Genomic DNA, 19,387 nt, shown 5'->3' on the forward strand with positions numbered 1-19,387 from the left:
AACTCCTTATGATCAGGCTGCTCTATAAGTCTCTTAAGTCAACTCCGTATTATCAGGCTGCTCTATAAGTCTCTTAGGTCAACTCCTTATGATCAGGCTGCTCTATAAGTCTCTTAGGTCAACTCCTTATTATCAGGCTGCTCTATAAGTCTCTTAGGTCAACTCCTTATTATCAGGCTGCTCTATAAGTCTGTTAGGTCAACTCCTTATGATCAGGCTGCTCTATAAGTCTCTTAAGTCAACTCCGTATTATCAGGCTGCTCTATAAGTCTCTTAGGTCAACTCCTTATGATCAGGCTGCTCTATAAGTCTCTTAGGTCAACTCCTTATTATCAGGCTGCTCTATAAGTCTCTTAGGTCAACTCCTTATTATCAGGCTGCTCTATAAGTCTCTTAGGTCAACTCCTTATTATCAGGCTGCTCTATTAAGTCTCTTAGGTCAACTCCTTATTATCAGGCTGCTCTATAAGTCTCTTAGGTCAACTCCTTATTATCAGGCTGCTCTATAAGTCTCTTAGGTCAACTCCTTATTATCAGGCTGATCTATAAGTCTCTTAGGTCAACTCCTTATTATCAGGCTGATCTATAAGTCTCTTAGGTCAACTCCTTATTATCAGGCTGCTCTAAGTCTCTTAAGTCAACTCCTTATTATCAGGCTGCTCTAATAAGTCTCTTAGGTCAACTCCTTATTATCAGGCTGCTCTATAAGTCTCTTCAGTCAACTCCTTATTATCAGGCTGCTCTATAAGTCTCTTAGGTCCCTCCAGTTGATCCAGATTGCTTCAGCTCATGTTCTCACTAAAACTAAGAAAAGAGATCACATCACTCCAGCATTAGCTGCTCTGCACTGGCTCCCAGTAAAATCAAGACTCACATTAAAAATGATTCTCCTCACCTACAAAGCCTTGATTGGTGATGCTCCATCATATCTTAAGGAGCTTGTAGTACCATATTGCGCTCACTAAATGTGGGGCGACTTGTAGTTCCTAGAGTCTAAAATTAGAATGGGAGCCAGAGCCTTCAGGTATCAAGCTCCTTTTTTATGGAACAAGCTTCACCTTCAGTCCAGGAGGCAGACACAGTCACCTCATGTAGACTCAAGACCTTCCTCTTTGACAGAGCTTATAGTTAGGGCTGAATCAGGTTCACCTGGTCCAGCCCCTTGATATGCTGCTATAGGCTGATAGGCTGCTGGTGGATGTTTAGGATGCACTGAGCACCTCTCTCCTCTTCTCTCTCTACTTATGGATGCATTTCCATCTCTCCATCACACATTATTAACTCTGTTTCCTCCCCGGAGTCCTTTTGACTTCACGTCTCATGGGGTCCATTGGACCTGGCTGGGTCTGATACCATTGCCCTGTTGAGACTCCGCCCACTCCTCCTCTCTACCTCCATCTGCCTGATGGATCATGGAGGTCTGGATCGTGGTCCATGCTTACTACCAACTATTCATACACTCTGTCATACTCATTGAATGTGTTGTAACTCTGTAATGGTTCCTTCTGTCCACATGACATCTGTTGCACCTGTCCATCCTGGAGAGGGATCCTCCTCTTCATTGTCGCGCAACTGAGAACAGAGAGACTATGTGTAAGGAAAACATGACTTTTATTTCATTTGTAATGTGTAAGTTCAGAACATGGCAGCTTCTTTGGTCATTTTTTTATTTTTGTGCTGGTTTATAGCACCAAGCTATTGTTAGGCCTCTGCTCCGAAAATTGCATAACTAAACTAAAAAGGCTGTATCTGTGCAACCACTAGGGCTATTTTAATCATTTTTACAATTAAAAGAAAGAATATTTTGTTCAGATGTGTAAATATCAGTTTATATGTTACTGTTTAAGAGTAAATGAAGATGGCAGATAGCAAAAATATAAAAATGTCAGGTCTGAATTGAAAAAAAGCACTTCCAGGATGACTATCTTTTTGAAATGAGGCATTTGAAAGGTTTAAAACTCGCACAAGCCAAATACAAATGTGTGAACATTCTCTCTGCAAAGTTTGACTTTGAAAAAGTGAAGCAGAACAAAGTGAGAGGTTTTAGTCAAGAGAATTTAGACGAGGTCTCCAAAGTGGACATTTTGGATTTGAATTTTCTCATGTGCCAAACCATATATTTCACTTGTATGTTGCTCATTGTGTTCAATATATACAAATACAGCATTCTCCAACTTTTTTGTAAAAACAAAAAAAGATTATTCAGAAAACTATATTTTTCCATTAAAAAAAATTATGCGCGGCTCAACTCAGCGGGGGATGGGTCGATTTCAGAAAACGACACCTCTTTGGAAACGTCAGAGCCAGTAGAATTGAGGTCTACCAACCAACACTAGATTGACATCACTGGGAGTCAATAGAATCCAGAAAGGCGTTGCGATTTGTGAAACGGAAAATGTAATAGGCTGAAATTAACTTCCCTACACCTGGTCACATGTTATCTCTGCATGTCCAGGAGGAGTTGAATGAGGCACAGGGTATAGGTACAACATCCATCAGTTTGGATTTACCAGAAAAAAATGCTTTGTGATTCATGTAATCAACAAAGGTAAAAAGAATATGCTGATTGTAAAAGGATAAATGATTCATGTTGCTGTGTTCTTTGGCTCATATCTCCCTGATGCTTTGGTGTCGAGGGATTTGGAAGACATGTGTGGAATCAGTGTGCGGAATGGTCATGCATTTTGGTACCAGGTTTATTCTGATAGCACCCAGCTAAGGGTCGCTGCTTCCATGCTGAGTGGGCCGAATTATGATAATAATATATTTATCATTCTGTGAGTTTTTTGTTTGAGTTTCTTTTTAATGGCTGACTGATTCTTGTAGCCCAGGCTCGGTTGTTTATTTTGATGTGCAACATTAATATATTATATGTATTTGCTTGTTTTTTTATAGCAATAAAGACCCCAGAACCCATAGGGGTCTACGGTTTCTAACCATTGGTCCGGAGTTACATCTCTTGAGTTGTATTTGTCCTCAACAACATACATGATGAGGAATAAGTCGGGTAAACAAAGATTGTTGTGTCTTGCTTATCGAGACCAGAATGTTTTACAGGCAACCTGATTTCTGGATGTTAGAAAAGCAAAGCGTGTTGTTAGCGCTACATCTGAAATACGCTCATTTCCATCTGCACCACAACTTCAACCATATTTGTTCAGCTTCTATCCAACAATCCAACATTTTTTTGTATAACACTGTCCTCTACAAATAATCATGAAATTTGCAATTTTAAATAGCAATTGGTATTAAACACATGAACATTTTAAACTTCTGGGTGTTCATTGGACCAATCCGACAGGGCTGTACCGACATTCTGTACCGGCCCTTTAACGCTGCTCAAATTACAATCTGCACTATACAACAAAAGCTGCATAGCCTCAAACACAGGAGACAGCGCACAGCATGTGGGCCCGGGCTGAGGTGAAGCCCACGCCGGGAGTCAGATCCAGTTCGTCCTCCGAGACTCCGGACGGAGGAGTGAAACGAAAGTGTTGCAGGAGGCTGACGAAGAAGATGAAGAGCTCCATCCTGGCCAGACTCTCGCCGACACAAACCCTCCGCCCTGTGAGAGAAAGAGAGAGAGAGAGAGAACTGACCTCTGCAAGTGAACTAATAATTAACAATAAGTCGGCTCACAAACCTGCAGAAAAAGGCATGAAGGCGTCTCGCTTGATGAACTTCCCGTCTTTGTCCAGGAAGTGAGCGGGATGAAAGCTGTGAGGCTCCTCCCACTCACTCTCATCATGCAGGACGGATGACAAGAGAGGAACCACTTTGGTCCCCTGGAGACCAGAATGAATCATTTATTCATATTCATCAAAAAATAAATTAATTGTCACGTTCTGTTTCTAGCATATTTTTTGTAAAATCGGTATGCAGGAGCAAACAGGATCTCTTTAAAATAAAAGGAAGGAATAAAATTAAAGCTGAAAATTAAAGGAGAATAAGAAGAAAACATTATCATTAATAAAAAATAAAAAGAAGCCCAGAAATAAATTGTCAGGTTCTGGTCGTCTCAGGATCTACAAGGTTCATTATTCGCTTAAAGCTTCGCTGTGGTCGTAATGCGACACAGTGGTAACTGATAAATGTTTAATTTGATTAATCCTAAAGTTCCTAAAAGGTCGACTAAATTGTCTCTCCAAGTTTAGGGCTGAAGTTTAGGACGGAATGCAGATTTTTACATATATTTGATGTGTTCCATCAAAGTGCAGCTCCATAATTTAGCTTAAAAAACATGTTTGAATGTGCAGTCGCTCTTTAATGTGCCGTGAGCTCCAGTCTGACCTTCTCGATGAAGTGACCCTGGAAGGTGACGTCCTGGCTGGTCCTGTGCGCTACCATGGGGAGGATGCTGGCCAGCCTCTGCGTCTCGTGGATGACGGCGTCTGCGAAGGGCAAGTTCTTCCGGTCCTCGACCTGCACCTGGCGACTTCCTATCGTCCTGCTCAGCTCCTCCTGGACCTGGTCTGGGGCAGGAAAGGGCAGGAAAGGGGGACAGCATGACTGTATTACCTTCTCCAACTCTCTCTGCCAACCCCACACATATATACACTCCCCTGCTTTCCCAGTGCCGGGTACCACCCCCAGTCCAATGGTGGATACAGATACTGCCCCAGAACCCTGAAAGATCTTTGTGTTTTTAAATGTTGTCCAGATAATACCCAGACAATAAAGCCTCATGACTTTGGGAATTTTAGAAATCGCACAAACATTATTAACTGTGAAGACGAGTGTAACCGGCAAAAAACGCCATAAAACCAACCTCCACCGCGATGAGGGACTGTAATCATCTGTAAACTCATATCTCATGTACTAGCTTCCTCTCTTTATACAAACCTTGTACAGAAAGAAGTCAAGTATTCATGAGAATAAAACAAAGGTTGAAATGTCCTGTAAACTATTTGATTTGTGTGTCGACTTTCAGACTTTGTGGCCGTGCAACATGTCTAACTCCCTCACTCTGTATCTTTGGATACTTGGCCATCAACAGAAGACCCCATCTGAGCGTCGTGGACGTGGTGTCGGTGCCGGCGGCAAACAGGTTCATGACCGTTATCATGAGGTTTTCATCATGGAAGTGGCTGTTGGTGTTCCCAGATTCCTGCAGAATAAGACATCCAATTTAAACGCCTTATTTTAGAGATTAAGTGAAATCGTATGGGGAAGGTTGACTCTAAAGATGTTGGATCATTTGATATGATGTCTATTCATAGATATAATAAATATACATCATATATATATATATATATATATATACTATGTTAGCGAACCTCCATGTTTTGCTTTCGGACCAGAAAGGCGTCCACAAATCCTCGGCACTTCTGTGGGTTCAGAGTCTCTTTCAATTGTCCGAAAAGCTCAGAGTTCTGTTTCCTATTGAAGGCGAAGCTCTTGTGGATTTCTCTTCTGTTGAAAGTCCATTTGCAGATCCATGGGAACATGTTGTAAAGCTGTCAAAAAAACAAGAAATGATTTGATATGAAATGGCCAATGGAATAGTGACTGGCGTACCTGTATGGACGGAGAGCCCATGAGTTTAGTGTTTCTGGTCATTCTATCGACCAAAGATTTAAACTGCGGGTCGTCGTACTCAAATCTGCTGCCATAAACCATGGAGCAGATAATATTAGAGACCGCGTAGTTCATTGGGTTCGTCGTATCGAAAGCTTCTCCTGCAACAAGGGACAACAAGTCAAGGGTTTTATTTTGTTCAAAGTAGCTGATCCTTTCCACCCCAAGAGATTTACCTTTGAATGTCCTAAACACCTCAATAAGCTGCTCACATTCCTCTGTGATTTTGTCCTCGCACGCCTTCTTGCCCATCCCGAAGTCTCTCAGGTTGGTGAAGGCGAAGCGCCGCATCTCTTTCCACGAGTCGCCGTTCGCCGTAAAAATCCCTGAAACACGTTTTTTTTCTCTTCTCAGTTACAATAAACAATAAAACGTCTGCAGGGGAGGTCAGACGGAGCTGGTCATGTGACTTTACCGTGGCCCCGGTTGGTGTCGAGGAGTATTCGCACGGACTCCCTTTCACCAAACTGATCCGCGTTGGTGACCAGCGCCTCCTTCACCGTCTTGTATCCAGCCAGGACCACCACTTTTTGGGGTCCCATATAGATGGTGAACACCGATCCATATGTCTTGGAAAGCTAAGAACAGAGGCATTTAAAAAAATAGAAGAATAAAACAATCAAGGAGAAGGTCGACAATGAGACAGAGACATGACTGTAACGTTATCTTTGCCATTAGATAAATACAGGAAATGTCCCTGGAAGAACATGTGGGAGACCCTGTTTAATTCAGCATATTTCTCAAAGGAATGATCACGTTCCTCATTGACGTTGCTCGGAAAGTGTAATAATTGACATTATTCATTTATCCATCAATCCGTATTGTTAATGAGCTCCGAAGTTCATTCAGTGAGTGACTTAGTGGAACTCGATGTTCCACTCGGTCGCTCAGATGGTCTTCGTTCAGTGGCATGTCACATTTTGTTTGTTATCTTCTGGGTTTGTTTGTTCCTTGTCCTGTGTTTCTTGTCTATTGTGTCCATTTTTTGTCTGTATATAATGGTAGCAAATGAGTTTCCCCACCGGGCATTAATAAAGTTTTCCAATCCAATCCAATCATTGTCGTCACAAAAGGTCTACGTCTTTTTGAAAAGTACTTTGTAGTTCATTTGCTCACCTTCAGTAGTGTGTCGTGCGGTCTCTTGAGGTCCAGCTGCAGCAGGTTCCCCAGGAGGGGAAGTGGTCTTGGTCCCGGAGGTCCCTTCCTGTCCTTCTGGGAGCTGAAGCTGGAGGATGAGACGAGGTAGACGATGAACAGGACCACCAGAGCCCCCCACAGGGAGACAGAGCTGGAGGTCTGGAGAACCAGATCTAACATCTCCATGACTTTACAAGAAAATGCGTCCTCGCCAGAGTTCAGACAGAATCAGGTTCCCGTCCTGCTGCCTTTGGCTCTGTGAGATTCCTGAAACAGTCCTGCCTAGGGGTGGAGCTATTATGGAAAGGTCCCCCCTCCCACCCGGAACCAAACAATTACTCAACCACTGTCGTTATCAGTAACTCTCATAAAAAAGTGCTGTGTTTGTTGTTTGAGTTTAATGTTGGGTGTTATCTTGAAAGTCGTATCTTTGAGTTTCCCCAAGTCTGTTCAGAGGTTGAACCGTTAAAGTTTCACTGGACACGATCCGGTCTGTTGGTTCTGTTGAATATTGGAACAGATTGCTGTGGATGGACACGGCGAGGGTTTCAACAACAAAAAACAGTCAAGAATCCTTATTAAATTGTAAAATGAATCTTTCTGGTTTTGCTGCTGCAGAACATTAACTGGTGGGTTTTAAAGTTGCACATTGTTAACGATCCGATTGGCGGCTCTGGATGTGAGACTGGACAAACACGTCCAATATACCATAGTGACATAGAGCCTCACCGGGAGCTTCAGAGTACCATCTAGTGGGCCATGGAGGTACTGCCACATAGCTGGATTAGAATATTTAGATTATTCGTCCTGGTAAATAAAGACCGTCAAATTAAAATGCATAGTTCTTTTGATGTATGGCTGTTGGTTCTGTTTGAATAGCATTATCTCGACTTTGAACGTACAGCACCCCTGGCCCGGACTTCCCTTATTTGACTTTATATACTATATGATTAGATTATATACTTGTAGCAGGTCTCGCCGCTACCCGTGGGCTTCCCCGAAATGCTCCAAGGATTACCAGACAACAGCGAGGTTCCGTTGGATAACATGGTTTATTTTACACGCACAGCAGACCGCACGACGGTCTGCTCACTCTTCTCTCAACCTCCAGCTCTGCTGCCCTTTTATATCAGCAGCATCGGCTGCTGACTGATTGACAATCAGCCAGCAGCCGAGACCAGATTGGAGACAGCTGCCACAATACTACTTAATAAAACATCATAATTCATGAAATTAATTTAGATTTTCTACCAAGAATCTGGATGTGCAAAGCAGCCAAACTAGTTATTGGTATTAAAGTTAAAAGAACAATATTCCCATGAATCCGGTAATACTTAAGTAAAGTACAAGTACCCTAAAATTGTACGGTGCAGTACATCTCTAGCCTAAATGACTAAGTAAATAAGCAAGTAAGTAAGTAAGCAAGTAAGTAAGCAAGTAAGTAAGTAAATATGTAAGCGATTAAGTAAGTTTATAAGTAAGCAAGTAAATAAGTAAGTAAGCAAGTAAGTAAGTAAATATGTTAACATGTTAGCGATTAAGTAAGCAAGTAAATAAGCAAGTTAGTAAGTAAATAAGTTAGCAAGTTAGTAAGTAAATAAGTAAGCAAGTAAATAAGCAAGTTAGTAAATGACATGTAATGTAATGTAAGTAAGCAGGAATAAAAATGAAAATAAAAAATGAAGAGCTACAGTTATGACAGGATCCACTCTGACCTTCTTCATAAAGTAATCTCAGATCTTCCTTTAATGAGATATTGTATATGCTGAAAATATAATAAACTTTACTGGATAAAAAGTGATAGCTCAGCTCGTAGATTTAACATCCCGTGGTAAAGATTTGCGTCATAAAATGTTGTATATCAGTTTGTTAACCTTGTTCCTACATGAGGTCTAATGCGTCATTCTTTGGAAAGCTTTTATGAAAATTGGAAATGAACTCTGCTGTCCAGGCGATCACAGATGTTTTTTTTGTACAACTCGTTTAAAAGTTAAAAGGTATTAATGCCTTTTCTTGGTGGCTAGGATTTGGAAAGACCGCATCTGGTTTCATTTGGGTGTTTTACATTTAATGCAAAACACACATCCTTATTTTTTCTTTTTAAATGCTCATGGGGAAAACTGTCATGATATCACAAAGAAATAGTTGCGTGTCATCAGCATAGCGGCGGCGTGCGGTTAACCGTCTGATCTGCAGCTGTAGCTCGAGTTGTTTCAAAAGTCTTGTTTATGACTCAGGATCAGAAGGAGAGAGAGAGAGTCCACTTATAGACTAGATTACTGCAACTCCTTATTATCAGGCTGCTCTATAAGTCTCTTAGGTCAACTCCTTATTATCAGGCTGCTCTATAAGTCTCTTAGGTCAACTCTTTATTATCAGGCTGCTCTAATAAGTCTCTTAAGTCAACTTCCTTATTATCAGGCTGCTCTAATAAGTCTCTTAGGTCAACTCTTTATTATCAGGCTGCTCTAATAAGTCTCTTAAGTCAACTCCTTATTATCAGGCTGCTCTAATAAGTCTCTTAGGTCAACTCTTTATTATCAGGCTGCTCTAATAAGTCTCTTAGGTCAACTCTTTATTATCAGGCTGCTCTAATAAGTCTCTTAGGTCAACTCTTTATTATCAGGCTGCTCTAATAAGTCTCTTAGGTCAACTCTTTATTATCAGGCTGCTTTATAAGTCTTAGGTCAACTCCTTATTATCAGGCTGCTCTATAAGTCTTAGGTCAACTCCTTATTATCAGGCTGCTCTAATAAGTCTCTTAGGTCAACTCCTTATTATCAGGCTGCTCTAATAAGTCTCTTAAACCAACAGAGCCCCCCACAGGGAGACAGAGCTGGAGGTCTGGAGAACCAGATCTAACATCTCCATGACTTTACAAGAAAATGCGTCCTTTGCCAGAGTCCTGACAGAATCAGGTTCCCGTCCTGCTGCCTTTGGCTCTGTGAGCGTCCTGAAACAGTCCTGCCTAATGGTTTGTTCACACCGGACGCGTCGAAATTTCGACGCGCGTCGAGATTACATGCAAAGTCAATGCACAGCTGCGTAGAAGCTGCGTAGAAGCTGCGTAGCTGCGTATTTTCCAGCGAGCAGCGCGTCAGACGCGTTTGAAGCAGCACGAACAGAGGGTTTGTCGCGGGGCGAACTCAGCGAACACAGCGAACAGACGCAGCTCGTTGACGCGCGAGTTGAAATTTCCCAACTCCGGCAGCAAAGACGCGTGAGTCATAGTTGCGTCAGCCAATCAGCGTTGAGCAGCTCCGCTCGTCATCGTCCTGCCGGTTTAAAAAATGGAGGAAAAGATTATTGTCGCCGTTTGTGGGCACCCCGAACTTTATGACACGACTCTTTTTACTTACCGAAACCGTAGCTATAAAGATGAAGCGTGGAAGAAGGTTGGAGAAGCCGTGGGACTACCTGGTAAGTTTTGAATGTATGTATTTGCTTTTATTCTAGCTATTTGTTGTACTTTACTATGAACCAACCGCCGGCATATGTGTTTCATGGCAGAGGAGATCTGCCGCCGTAGGTGGAAAAGTCTCAGAGACACGTATCAAAGAGAGAAGAGAGAGAGAGCAGCGAGAAGCGCAGTGGGAGAGCAGCTCGGCCCACTAAAAAGTGGAAGTACTCTGCGGTCCTGTCGTTCCTCGACCCATTTATTACTCCGCCCCCGACGCGTCTGGTCTGAACACACTTTTTTCGACGCGCCGGTGTGAACGCATCATAATTTTTTAGACCTTGCACGTTTAGACTTCTCCACCTTGCATCTACCCCGTTATGACCTTACCCATCTGGACTTCTCCACCCCGCCTCTACCACGGCGCGACCTTGCCCATTTGGACTTCTCCACCTTGCATCCACCCCGGTATGACCTTGCCCATCTAGACTTCTCCGCCTTGCCTTTACCCCGGCACGACCTTGCCCGTTTGGACTTCTCCACCTTGCCTCTGCCCCGGTCCGACCTTGCCCATCAATTCAATTCAATTCAATTCAGTTTATTTGTATAGCCCAAATTACAAATTTGTCTCGTGCTTTACAATCTGTACACAGACATCCCTGCCCCAAAACCTCACATCGGACCAGGAAAAACTCCCAAATAACCCTTCAGGGGAAAAAAGGAAGAAAGAGAGCAACAGAGGATCCTCAGAGGATGGACAGATGATAGATGCAATGTGTACAGAAGGACAGATTTATTAAAATACATGACATGAATATGAATGTAGTAGTATATTCCACGATGGAGACCTCCACGATCCATCAGGCAGATGGCGGTGGGGAGGAGGAGTGGGCGGAGTCTCAACAGGACAGTGGACTTATCCACCTTGCCTTTTCCCCTGGTACAACTTTGCCCATCTGGATTTCTCCACCTTGCATCTACCCCGGTATGACGTTGCCTCATCTGCACTTCTCCACCTTGCCTCTTGCCCTGGTAACCACCATAGTCTTCGGTCCTCCATCTCTCGTGTTTTACCTTTATCTTGTGATATGATGAGGTCATCCGGTCGATGACTTCCCAAACGTTTCATATCCAGTGTTACGTTATGTGAGTAAAACATTGGTAGCCAAAATGTTGTCCAAAAATGTGTGATTTTTAAATTTCAATAAACATACGTGTACTTTTTTCTATTTAAAAAAAAACCCATTAGATATAGTTCCTGGATAAAAGGGGACAGCGAATTAAGTTGAAAGATTATATGAAACCTTTATTACAATGATCCTTGCCACCAAGTTATTCAGGATGACTTTAAGTTCTATACAGTTAATCATTTTCCTGTGTGTGTGTCTGTGTGTTGCTGTTTGTGTAATGTAACACAATAGAAAAGTGTTGATTAAAAAAAAGAACTGCCTCTTGAACGAAAGACCTTCTCAGTCGCTCAGTGGAACATCGAGTTCCACTAAGTCACTCACTGAATGAACTTCGGAGCTCATTAAAAACACGGATTGATGGATGAATGAATTATGTAAATTATTACACTTTCCGAGCAACGTCAATGAGGAACGTGATCATTCCTTTGAGAAATATGCTGAATTAAACAGGGTCTCCCACATGTTCTTCCAGGGACATCTCCTGTATTTATCTTATGGCAAAGATAACGTTACAGGCATGTTTCTGTCTCATTGTCGACCTTCTCCTTCGATTGTTTTATTCTATTTTTTAAAATGCCTCTGTTCTTAGCTTTCCAAGACATATGGATCGGTGTTCACCATCTATATGGGACCCCACAAAGTGGTGGTCCTGGCTGGATACAAGACGGTGAAGGAGGCGCTGGTCACCAACGTGGATCAGTTTGGTGAAAGGGAGTCCGTGCGAATACTCCTCGACACCAACCGGGGCCACGGTAAAGTCACATGACGAGCTCCGTCTGACCTCCCCTGCAGACGTTTTATTGTTTATTGTAACTGAGAAGAGAAAAAAAAACATGTTTCATGGATTTTTATGGCCGACGGCGACTAGTGGAAAGAGATTTTCCTTCGGGATGGGCAAGAAGGCATGCAAGGACAAAATCACAGAGGAATGTGAGCAGCTTATTGAGGTGTTTAGGACATTCAAAGGCAATTCTCTTTGTTTAGATGTTGAACAAAATAAAACCCTTGACTTGTTGTCCCTTGTTGCAGGAGAAGCTTTCGATGCGACAAACCCAATGAACTACGCGGTCTCTAATATTATCTGCTCCATGGTTTATGGCAGCAGATTTGTGGACGCCTTTCTGGTCCGAAAGCAAAACAGGGAGGTTCGCTAAAAGAGTATATACATATATATATATATATGCATATATTAGGGCTGTCAGCGTTAACGCGTTAATCTATGCGATTAATTTGGCCGCGTTAACGCACTAAAATAAAACCGCGGCAGTACGGTTTGACACTGTTTCCGTTTTTAAAACAATCATTTCTCCGCGAAAATAAGGAGCAGAAATCAGTTTAAACTCGTGGATGAATCAGTCGGGTTTCCTCCTGCTCCTCCTTCCTCCCGTCTCCCCCTCTGATACACAGAGGAACAGAGGGGCGACGTGTCGGGTGACGCGGCGCGGAAAGAACGCAACACACGAAACCTTCAACGTGATTGGTCAAACCAATGAACACTCAGTAAATCACAAAGGACCTCCCACCTCACAGGTATGGCTCATTTAGCAGCCTGTCAGTCAGAGAACCAGAGGACACGGCGCGAGGACAATGAGCCTCATTTCAGAGCTGAGATTGTTCTGGAATGTTTGATGTATAACACGTGGGGGTGTGTCACATGCAAAGGACTTTAAACGGTGAATTTAATTTATTTTGTAAAATGGAGAACATGCCCCCAGCCTCCAGAGGGTTAACGTGACATATTTGAATGTCAGTCAGTCACCAAGGCCACTGGTTCTGCTGTGTTCAGTGTTAAAGATGACAGGACCAATGGGGTCTCAATATACTTCTTTTTTTTTACTAATCTGATGTTTCACTGAAGAAACAATTTATCATCCACGATATTAAATACCTCGCTGGCACTGTATATGTAGGAGCCTCTTTGAAAACACAGCTCTGTGTGAAGTTTTGTCTTTAAAAAGAATGAACTTTTAACTTTTAATTGCGATTAATCGCGATTAATCAATCGCAATTTCAAAAGGTGCGATTAATTAGTTACTTTTTTTTAATCGATTGACAGCCCTAGCATATATATATGTATATATATGCATATATAAATGTATATATACATATCTATGTATACATATATATATATATTATATATATATACATATATATATATGTAGATATATATGTATATATAATATATATGAATATATTGTCTCCAAATTGTCCATTTTGGAGACCTCTCTAACTTTGTTCTGCTTCACTTTTTCAAAGTCAAACTTTCCAGAGAGAATGTTCACATGTTGTTGTTAGATCTTGGAGACGTTTAAACCTTTCAACTACGACGACGTGCTGGAGCTCTGAGGAGGAGCGGGTTCCTCTTTGTGGTGGTTTTCTGAGCACTGAGGGGGAAGTATTGTGGTGACAATGTGGCTCCTCCTCAGAGCTCCAGCACGTTATCATGCACCCCAGGGTGAGAAGGCGTGAGAACAGATCCGTGGTCGACAGGAAGTGAGACGTCGGCCATAACAGGAAGTCCACGCTGCGTCTCTCCGGTAGAAGCAGTCGCCCAGAAGCTCAGACGGAGGGAGAGGCTCCATGGCCGAGTTCAGAGGGCTTCAGGTGACTTCACTGCTGCTGCTGCTCCAGTTCACAGGTGAGAACATGGAGCACGTGAAGGACAGAAGAACTTATTGATTTATGGTGTGATCAATACTGCTGATCACTTCTCTCTGATGCTTTTTACTGGGGAGGAATTGAAAGAGACAATTCATTCAGAAATAATCCATCGTGAAGATTGATGTTGAGATGAGCTGCTGAAGACCAGAACAGAGAGGAGTCCTCAATCAGGACTAAGGTCTAACAGGACCAGTACAGAGATGAGTCCTCTATCAGGACTAAGGTCTAACAAGACCAGGACAGAGAGGAGTCCTCTATCAGTACTAAGGTCTAACAAGACCAGAACAGAGATGAGTCCTCTATCAGGACTAAGGTCTAACAAGACCAGTACAGAGAGGAGTCCTCTATCAGGACTAAGGTCTAACAAGACCAGAACACAGATGAGTCCTCTATCAGGACTAAGGTCTAACAAGACCAGTACAGAGATGAGTCCTCTATCAGCACTAAGGTCTAACTAGACCAGGACAGAGATGAGTCCTCTATCAGGACTAAGGTCTAACAAGACCAGTACAGAGAGGAGTCCTCTATCAGGACTAAGGTCTAACAAGACCAGTACAGAGAGGAGTCCTCTATCAGCACTAAGGTCTAACAAGACCAGTACAGAGAGGAGTCCTCTATCAGGACTAAGGTCTAACTAGACCAGTACAGAGATGAGTCCTCTATCAGGACTAAGGTCTAACAAGACCAGTACAGAGATGAGTCCTCTATCAGGACTAAGGTCTAACAAGACCAGCACAGAGAGGAGTCCTCTATCAGCACTAAGGTCAAACAAGACCAGCACAGAGATGAGTCCTCTATCAGGACTAAGGTCTAACAAGACCAGTAGGTCTAACAAGACCAGTACAGAGATGAGTCCTCTATCAGGACTAAGGTCTAACAAGACCAGTACAGAGATGAGTCCTCTATCAGGACTAAGGTCTAACAAGACCAGTACAGAGATGAGTCCTCTATCAGGACTAAGGTCTAACAAGACCAGTACAGAGATGAGTCCTCTATCAGGACTAAGGTCTAACAAGACCAGTACAGAGATGAGTCCTCTATCAGCACTAAGGTCTAACAAGACCAGTACAGAGATGAGTCCTCTATCAGGACTAAGGTCTAACAAGACCAGTACAGAGATGAGTCCTCTATCAGGACTAAGGTCTAACAAGACCAGTACAGAGATGAGTCCTCTATCAGCACTAAGGTCTAACAAGACCAGTACAGAGATGAGTCCTCTATCAGCACTAAGGTCTAACAAGACCAGTACAGAGATGAGTCCTCTATCAGCACTAAGGTCTAACAAGACCAGGACAGAGATGAGTCCTCTATCAGGACTAAGGTCTAACAAGACCAGTACAGAGAGGAGTCCTCTATCAGGACTAAGGTCTAACAAGACCAGTACAGAGAGGAGTCCTCTATCAGCACTAAGGTCTAACAAGACCAGTACAGAGATGAGTCCTCTATCAGCACTAAGGTCTAACAAGACCAGTACAGAGATGAGTCCTCTATCAGCACTAAGGTCTAACAAGACCAGTACAGAGAGTCCTCTATCAGCACTAAGGTCTAACAAGACCAGTACAGAGATGAGTCCTCTATCAGCACTAAGGTCTAACAAGACCAGTACAGAGATGAGTCCTCTATCAGCACTAAGGTCTAACAAGACCAGTACAGAGAGGAGTCCTCTATCAGGACTAAGGTCTAACTAGACCAGTACAGAGATGAGTCCTCTATCAGCACTAAGGTCTAACAAGACCAGTACAGAGATGAGTCCTCTATCAGCACTAAGGTCTAACAAGACCAGTACAGAGAGGAGTCCTCTATCAGGACTAAGGTCTAACAAGACCAGTACAGAGAGGAGTCCTCTATCAGCACTAAGGTCTAACAAGACCAGGACAGAGATGAGTCCTCTATCAGGACTAAGGTCTAACAAGACCAGTACAGAGATGAGTCCTCTATCAGGACTAAGGTCTAACAAGACCAGTACAGAGATGAGTCCTCTATCAGGACTAAGGTCTAACAAGACCAGTACAGAGAGGAGTCCTCTATCAGGACTAAGGTCTAACAAGACCAGTACAGAGATGAGTCCTCTATCAGGACTAAGGTCTAACAAGACCAGTACAGATGAGTCCTCTATCAGCACTAAGGTCTAACAAGACCAGTACAGAGAGGAGTCCTCTATCAGGACTAAGGTCTAACAAGACCAGTACAGAGAGGAGTCCTCTATCAGGACTAAGGTCTAACAAGACCAGTACAGAGATGAGTCCTCTATCAGGACTAAGGTCTAACAAGACCAGTACAGAGATGAGTCCTCTATCAGCACTAAGGTCTAACAAGACCAGTACAGAGATGAGTCCTCTATCAGCACTAAGGTCTAACAAGACCAGTACAGAGATGAGTCCTCTATCAGGACTAAGGTCTAACAAGACCAGTACAGAGATGAGTCCTCTATCAGCACTAAGGTCTAACAAGACCAGTACAGAGATGAGTCCTCTATCAGCACTAAGGTCTAACAAGACCAGTACAGAGATGAGTCCTCTATCAGGACTAAGGTCTAACAAGACCAGTACAGAGAGGAGTCCTCTATCAGCACTAAGGTCTAACAAGACCAGTCCAGAGATGAGTCCTCTATCAGGACTAAGGTCTAACAAGACCAGTACAGAGAGGAGTCCTCTATCAGCACTAAGGTCTAACAAGACCAGTCCAGAGAGGAGTCCTCTATCAGGACTACGGTCTACCAAGACCAGTACAGAGATGAGTCCTCTATCAGCACTAAGGTCTAACAAGACCAGTCCAGAGAGGAGTCCTCTATCAGGACTAAGGTCTAACAAGACCAGTACAGAGAGGAGTCCTCTATCAGCACTAAGGTCTAACAAGACCAGTCCAGAGATGAGTCCTCTATCAGGACTAAGGTCTAACAAGACCAGTACAGAGATGAGTCCTCTATCAGGACTAAGGTCCCGATTCCAGTGAAACAGCCGAGTTTGCAGTTTGTTTTAAATGTCTTGTCAGAGGGATTCTTGTGGATATTTGCTGTCCTTTGTTATTAATATCATCAGCACATAGAACTGAACACTACAAACCTAAATGTTGATGATCTTTCTCTCATCTTCAGCAGCAGTAACTGGAGGGACCCTCGTCTCCCTCAACGTCACAGCTGGAGAAGAAGTCACTTTGCCTTCTGACCATGTGAAAGAAGATCAGCAGAGCTGTAACGCGAGTACTTGGCTTCACAGTAGAAAAGAAGCAGCAGTGGAGCTCTTTAATCTGGGGAAGATTAAAACCAATACAGATAAAGCCGACAGACTGAGTTTGACAGCAAACTGTTCTCTGGTTATCGGAAATGTAGAAGTCAAAGATGGTGGTCATTACACCTACAGACAGTTTAACAGAGCAGGAGAACAACACGGTCCAGATGTTCAGGTGCAACTGTCTGTTCATAAGAGTGAGTATCAACATCAGAAACATGACACTCATCATATTCCTGTGCTGAAGTTAATGTTCCTTCATCGAGTCTCAGGTGGTATGGCGGTATCTGATGACTTGTGTTTTGTTATTTCATATCCTCTTCAGCTAAAGGAACCACGTCGGAGAGGAAGAACGAGACATCGTCTGCAAACAGTGACCATTTTGGTAAATATAAATAAAGAAAACGTGCATTTTTAAATGGTTTCATAAAACATTGATGACTATTCTCAAACATGACTCAAGACAAAGTACATGTTTACGTTGTACTCTTCTCATTAAACACTTCAGCAACTTATAACATGACTTTTTATTATTAATTTGCATATAAATACCGTATTAAATTGCAAATTCATATTCAGTCTATGTAAACTGATGTCATATCTCACACCTGCAGATTTGTAGTTCCCAACAACAATGTTTTACAACGCGACATGTTCGTAACGTCGTTGTCCTCCTCCAGTGTGGCTCTGGGTCCTAGTGCCCGTGGGGTTAGCAGCTCTCTCCGTCGTCATCGCGGTGGCCGTCGTCAGGCGGAGGAGAACCACAGGTCTTTACATTGCCTCCATTTTCTTGAATGCATTTTAGTCGACTGGGTATTCGTTGCGTTGAGGACGCTGAAGCCGACTCTCCTTCGTGTTTTTCAGGGAGCCGAACGCGGATGGATGAAAGCATCGTGAGTTTTAAATCTCGTTAATCAAATGTTCACACAAACGTCATATTTAGGAGGCTTCTGGTTGGAGAAGCCAAAGGTCAGAAGAAGAAGAAGAAATCGATGAATGTGCAGCAGAGTTCATGTGTTGTGTTGCAGGAACCGATCTCAGACCACGAGGCGACTCCGCCCGGCCCCGGAACCAGTCCGGCCGAGGTGAGACCCCACCTGTCCTGGTCCACTACCCCCACCACCTCCAACATGAGAAACACAGTCACAAGAGTGGACAGCTTCCCTGATGATGATGATGATGATGATGATGATGATGTCTTCTCCATGCAGGCGGATCCTGAAGAAAGTGTTTCCTACGCCTCCGTCAGCTACACCAAGAAGGCCGACGGTGGCGCCCAGGTGAGCCGCTTTGAGTCGATTGCGCAATGCGCCGCACTGACCACGCCCACGATGCTGACCACGCCCACCAGGACTAACGGGTGGAGATTACTAGCATTAGCTGGGGCTGATGTGTTGAGCGGTGGTTATCTGGATGTTTCGGAGCGTGACGCTGTGTTTGCTTATGCTTCATAACTCTTTGTTGTCTCTCACAGGTGAGGGTAAGAGAGGATGAAGATGAGGATGACGAGGTGACCTACAGCTCAGTGAAGTCTTGAGCCTCGGTGACCTCTACGCCACAAATAAGAAGCGTCATTTTAATAACACGCTGCTGATTAATTCATAAAGCGTCATCAGAGTTCATCACTCTGGTATTTATTGAGCCTTTTAGCAAAAATTGGAGATCATTTCATATTTATTGATACTTTTGAGGAGATAACCCGAATGTTTCTTAATGAAAACCAACGTGGAGTTCAGCAGCGTCTTGATGACATTTCTAATGTTATGATATTAAAATATATTTTTGCATTTTATTTTTTTCTGTTACAAATGTTTTATATGATAATTTTCAGCATGTATTTCTGTAATAAAAGCTCTTCTGCAGAGAAGGGGTTGTAGTTGGTCAATGTTTTATATTTAATATATGATGTGATTATTGTTGCTTACTCAGTGATGGATTAAACTAAGCATCAACTCAAGGTCCTCAGTGAGTTTTTTTATTTTGCCATTGTGTGTGTTTTGCACTGTTTTCTATATTTCTATCTATTTTCTTACAATAGAAGTTCTGTAGCAACAACATAAACAATGTAATTCATAAATAACACAACGTGTTCTTGTTGAGCGTTGATGATTGATAGGATGTTCTTTCATCTCCACTAATTCGTTGACATTTCATAAGTTTTGAACATTTAGTTCTGCTTTGAGTTGAACAGAGAAGAC

General features: G+C 42.9%; 2 protein-coding genes across 4 annotated transcripts; one reads left to right on the forward strand and one right to left on the reverse strand.

Annotated features, from left to right (window-relative positions):
- Window positions 1-1,594: 1,594 nt before the first annotated feature.
- On the reverse strand, window positions 1,595-6,966 carry LOC130202167 (cytochrome P450 2K1-like). The gene is made up of 9 exons (XM_056427519.1): window positions 6,694-6,966; window positions 5,993-6,155; window positions 5,754-5,903; window positions 5,518-5,678; window positions 5,277-5,456; window positions 4,966-5,107; window positions 4,291-4,472; window positions 3,644-3,785; window positions 1,595-3,565 (listed from the first exon to the last, which is right to left on the reverse strand). Exons 1-9 carry the CDS (start codon window positions 6,898-6,900, stop codon window positions 3,381-3,383), a joined length of 1,512 nt encoding a protein of 503 aa, XP_056283494.1. The 5' UTR covers window positions 6,901-6,966; the 3' UTR covers window positions 1,595-3,380.
- Window positions 6,967-12,070: 5,104 nt separating this feature from the next.
- Window positions 12,071-19,146, forward strand: LOC130202181 (uncharacterized). Of its 3 annotated transcripts, XM_056427539.1 has the most exons (10): window positions 12,071-12,231; window positions 12,331-12,831; window positions 13,843-13,939; window positions 17,057-17,386; window positions 17,515-17,574; window positions 17,870-17,956; window positions 18,054-18,082; window positions 18,218-18,274; window positions 18,401-18,469; window positions 18,664-19,146. In XM_056427539.1, exons 2-10 carry the CDS (start codon window positions 12,649-12,651, stop codon window positions 18,724-18,726), a joined length of 975 nt encoding a protein of 324 aa, XP_056283514.1. In that variant the 5' UTR covers window positions 12,071-12,231; window positions 12,331-12,648; the 3' UTR covers window positions 18,727-19,146. The 3 variants fall into 3 exon arrangements, with proteins under 3 accessions (XP_056283514.1, XP_056283515.1, XP_056283516.1); XM_056427540.1 differs by having other exon boundaries at window positions 12,071-12,831; window positions 17,060-17,386; XM_056427541.1 differs by lacking the exon at window positions 12,071-12,231 and having other exon boundaries at window positions 12,767-12,831; window positions 13,728-13,939.
- Window positions 19,147-19,387: the final 241 nt, after the last annotated feature.

Source organism: Pseudoliparis swirei, chromosome 12 (genome assembly GCF_029220125.1).
Source record: "Pseudoliparis swirei isolate HS2019 ecotype Mariana Trench chromosome 12, NWPU_hadal_v1, whole genome shotgun sequence".
Classification (NCBI taxonomy): Eukaryota; Metazoa; Chordata; class Actinopteri; order Perciformes; family Liparidae; genus Pseudoliparis; species Pseudoliparis swirei.

Excerpts from the sequence above, each read along its gene's own strand:
- LOC130202181 (XM_056427539.1), top strand. The coding sequence starts at position 12,649 with ATGAATCAGTCGGGTTTCCTCCTGCTCCTCCTTCCTCCCGTCTCCCCC. Across the intron at positions 18,083-18,217 it reads CGCGGATGGATGAAAGCATC|GAACCGATCTCAGACCACGA; the intron begins GTGAGTTTTAAA and ends GTTGTGTTGCAG. Across the intron at positions 18,470-18,663 it reads AGGCCGACGGTGGCGCCCAG|GTGAGGGTAAGAGAGGATGA; the intron begins GTGAGCCGCTTT and ends TGTCTCTCACAG.
- LOC130202167 (XM_056427519.1), bottom strand. The coding sequence starts at position 6,900 with ATGGAGATGTTAGATCTGGTTCTCCAGACCTCCAGCTCTGTCTCCCTG. Across the intron at positions 3,786-4,290 it reads AGGGTCACTTCATCGAGAAG|GGGACCAAAGTGGTTCCTCT; the intron begins GTCAGACTGGAG and ends TCTGGTCTCCAG. Across the intron at positions 3,566-3,643 it reads CTTCATGCCTTTTTCTGCAG|GGCGGAGGGTTTGTGTCGGC; the intron begins GTTTGTGAGCCG and ends TTTCTCTCACAG.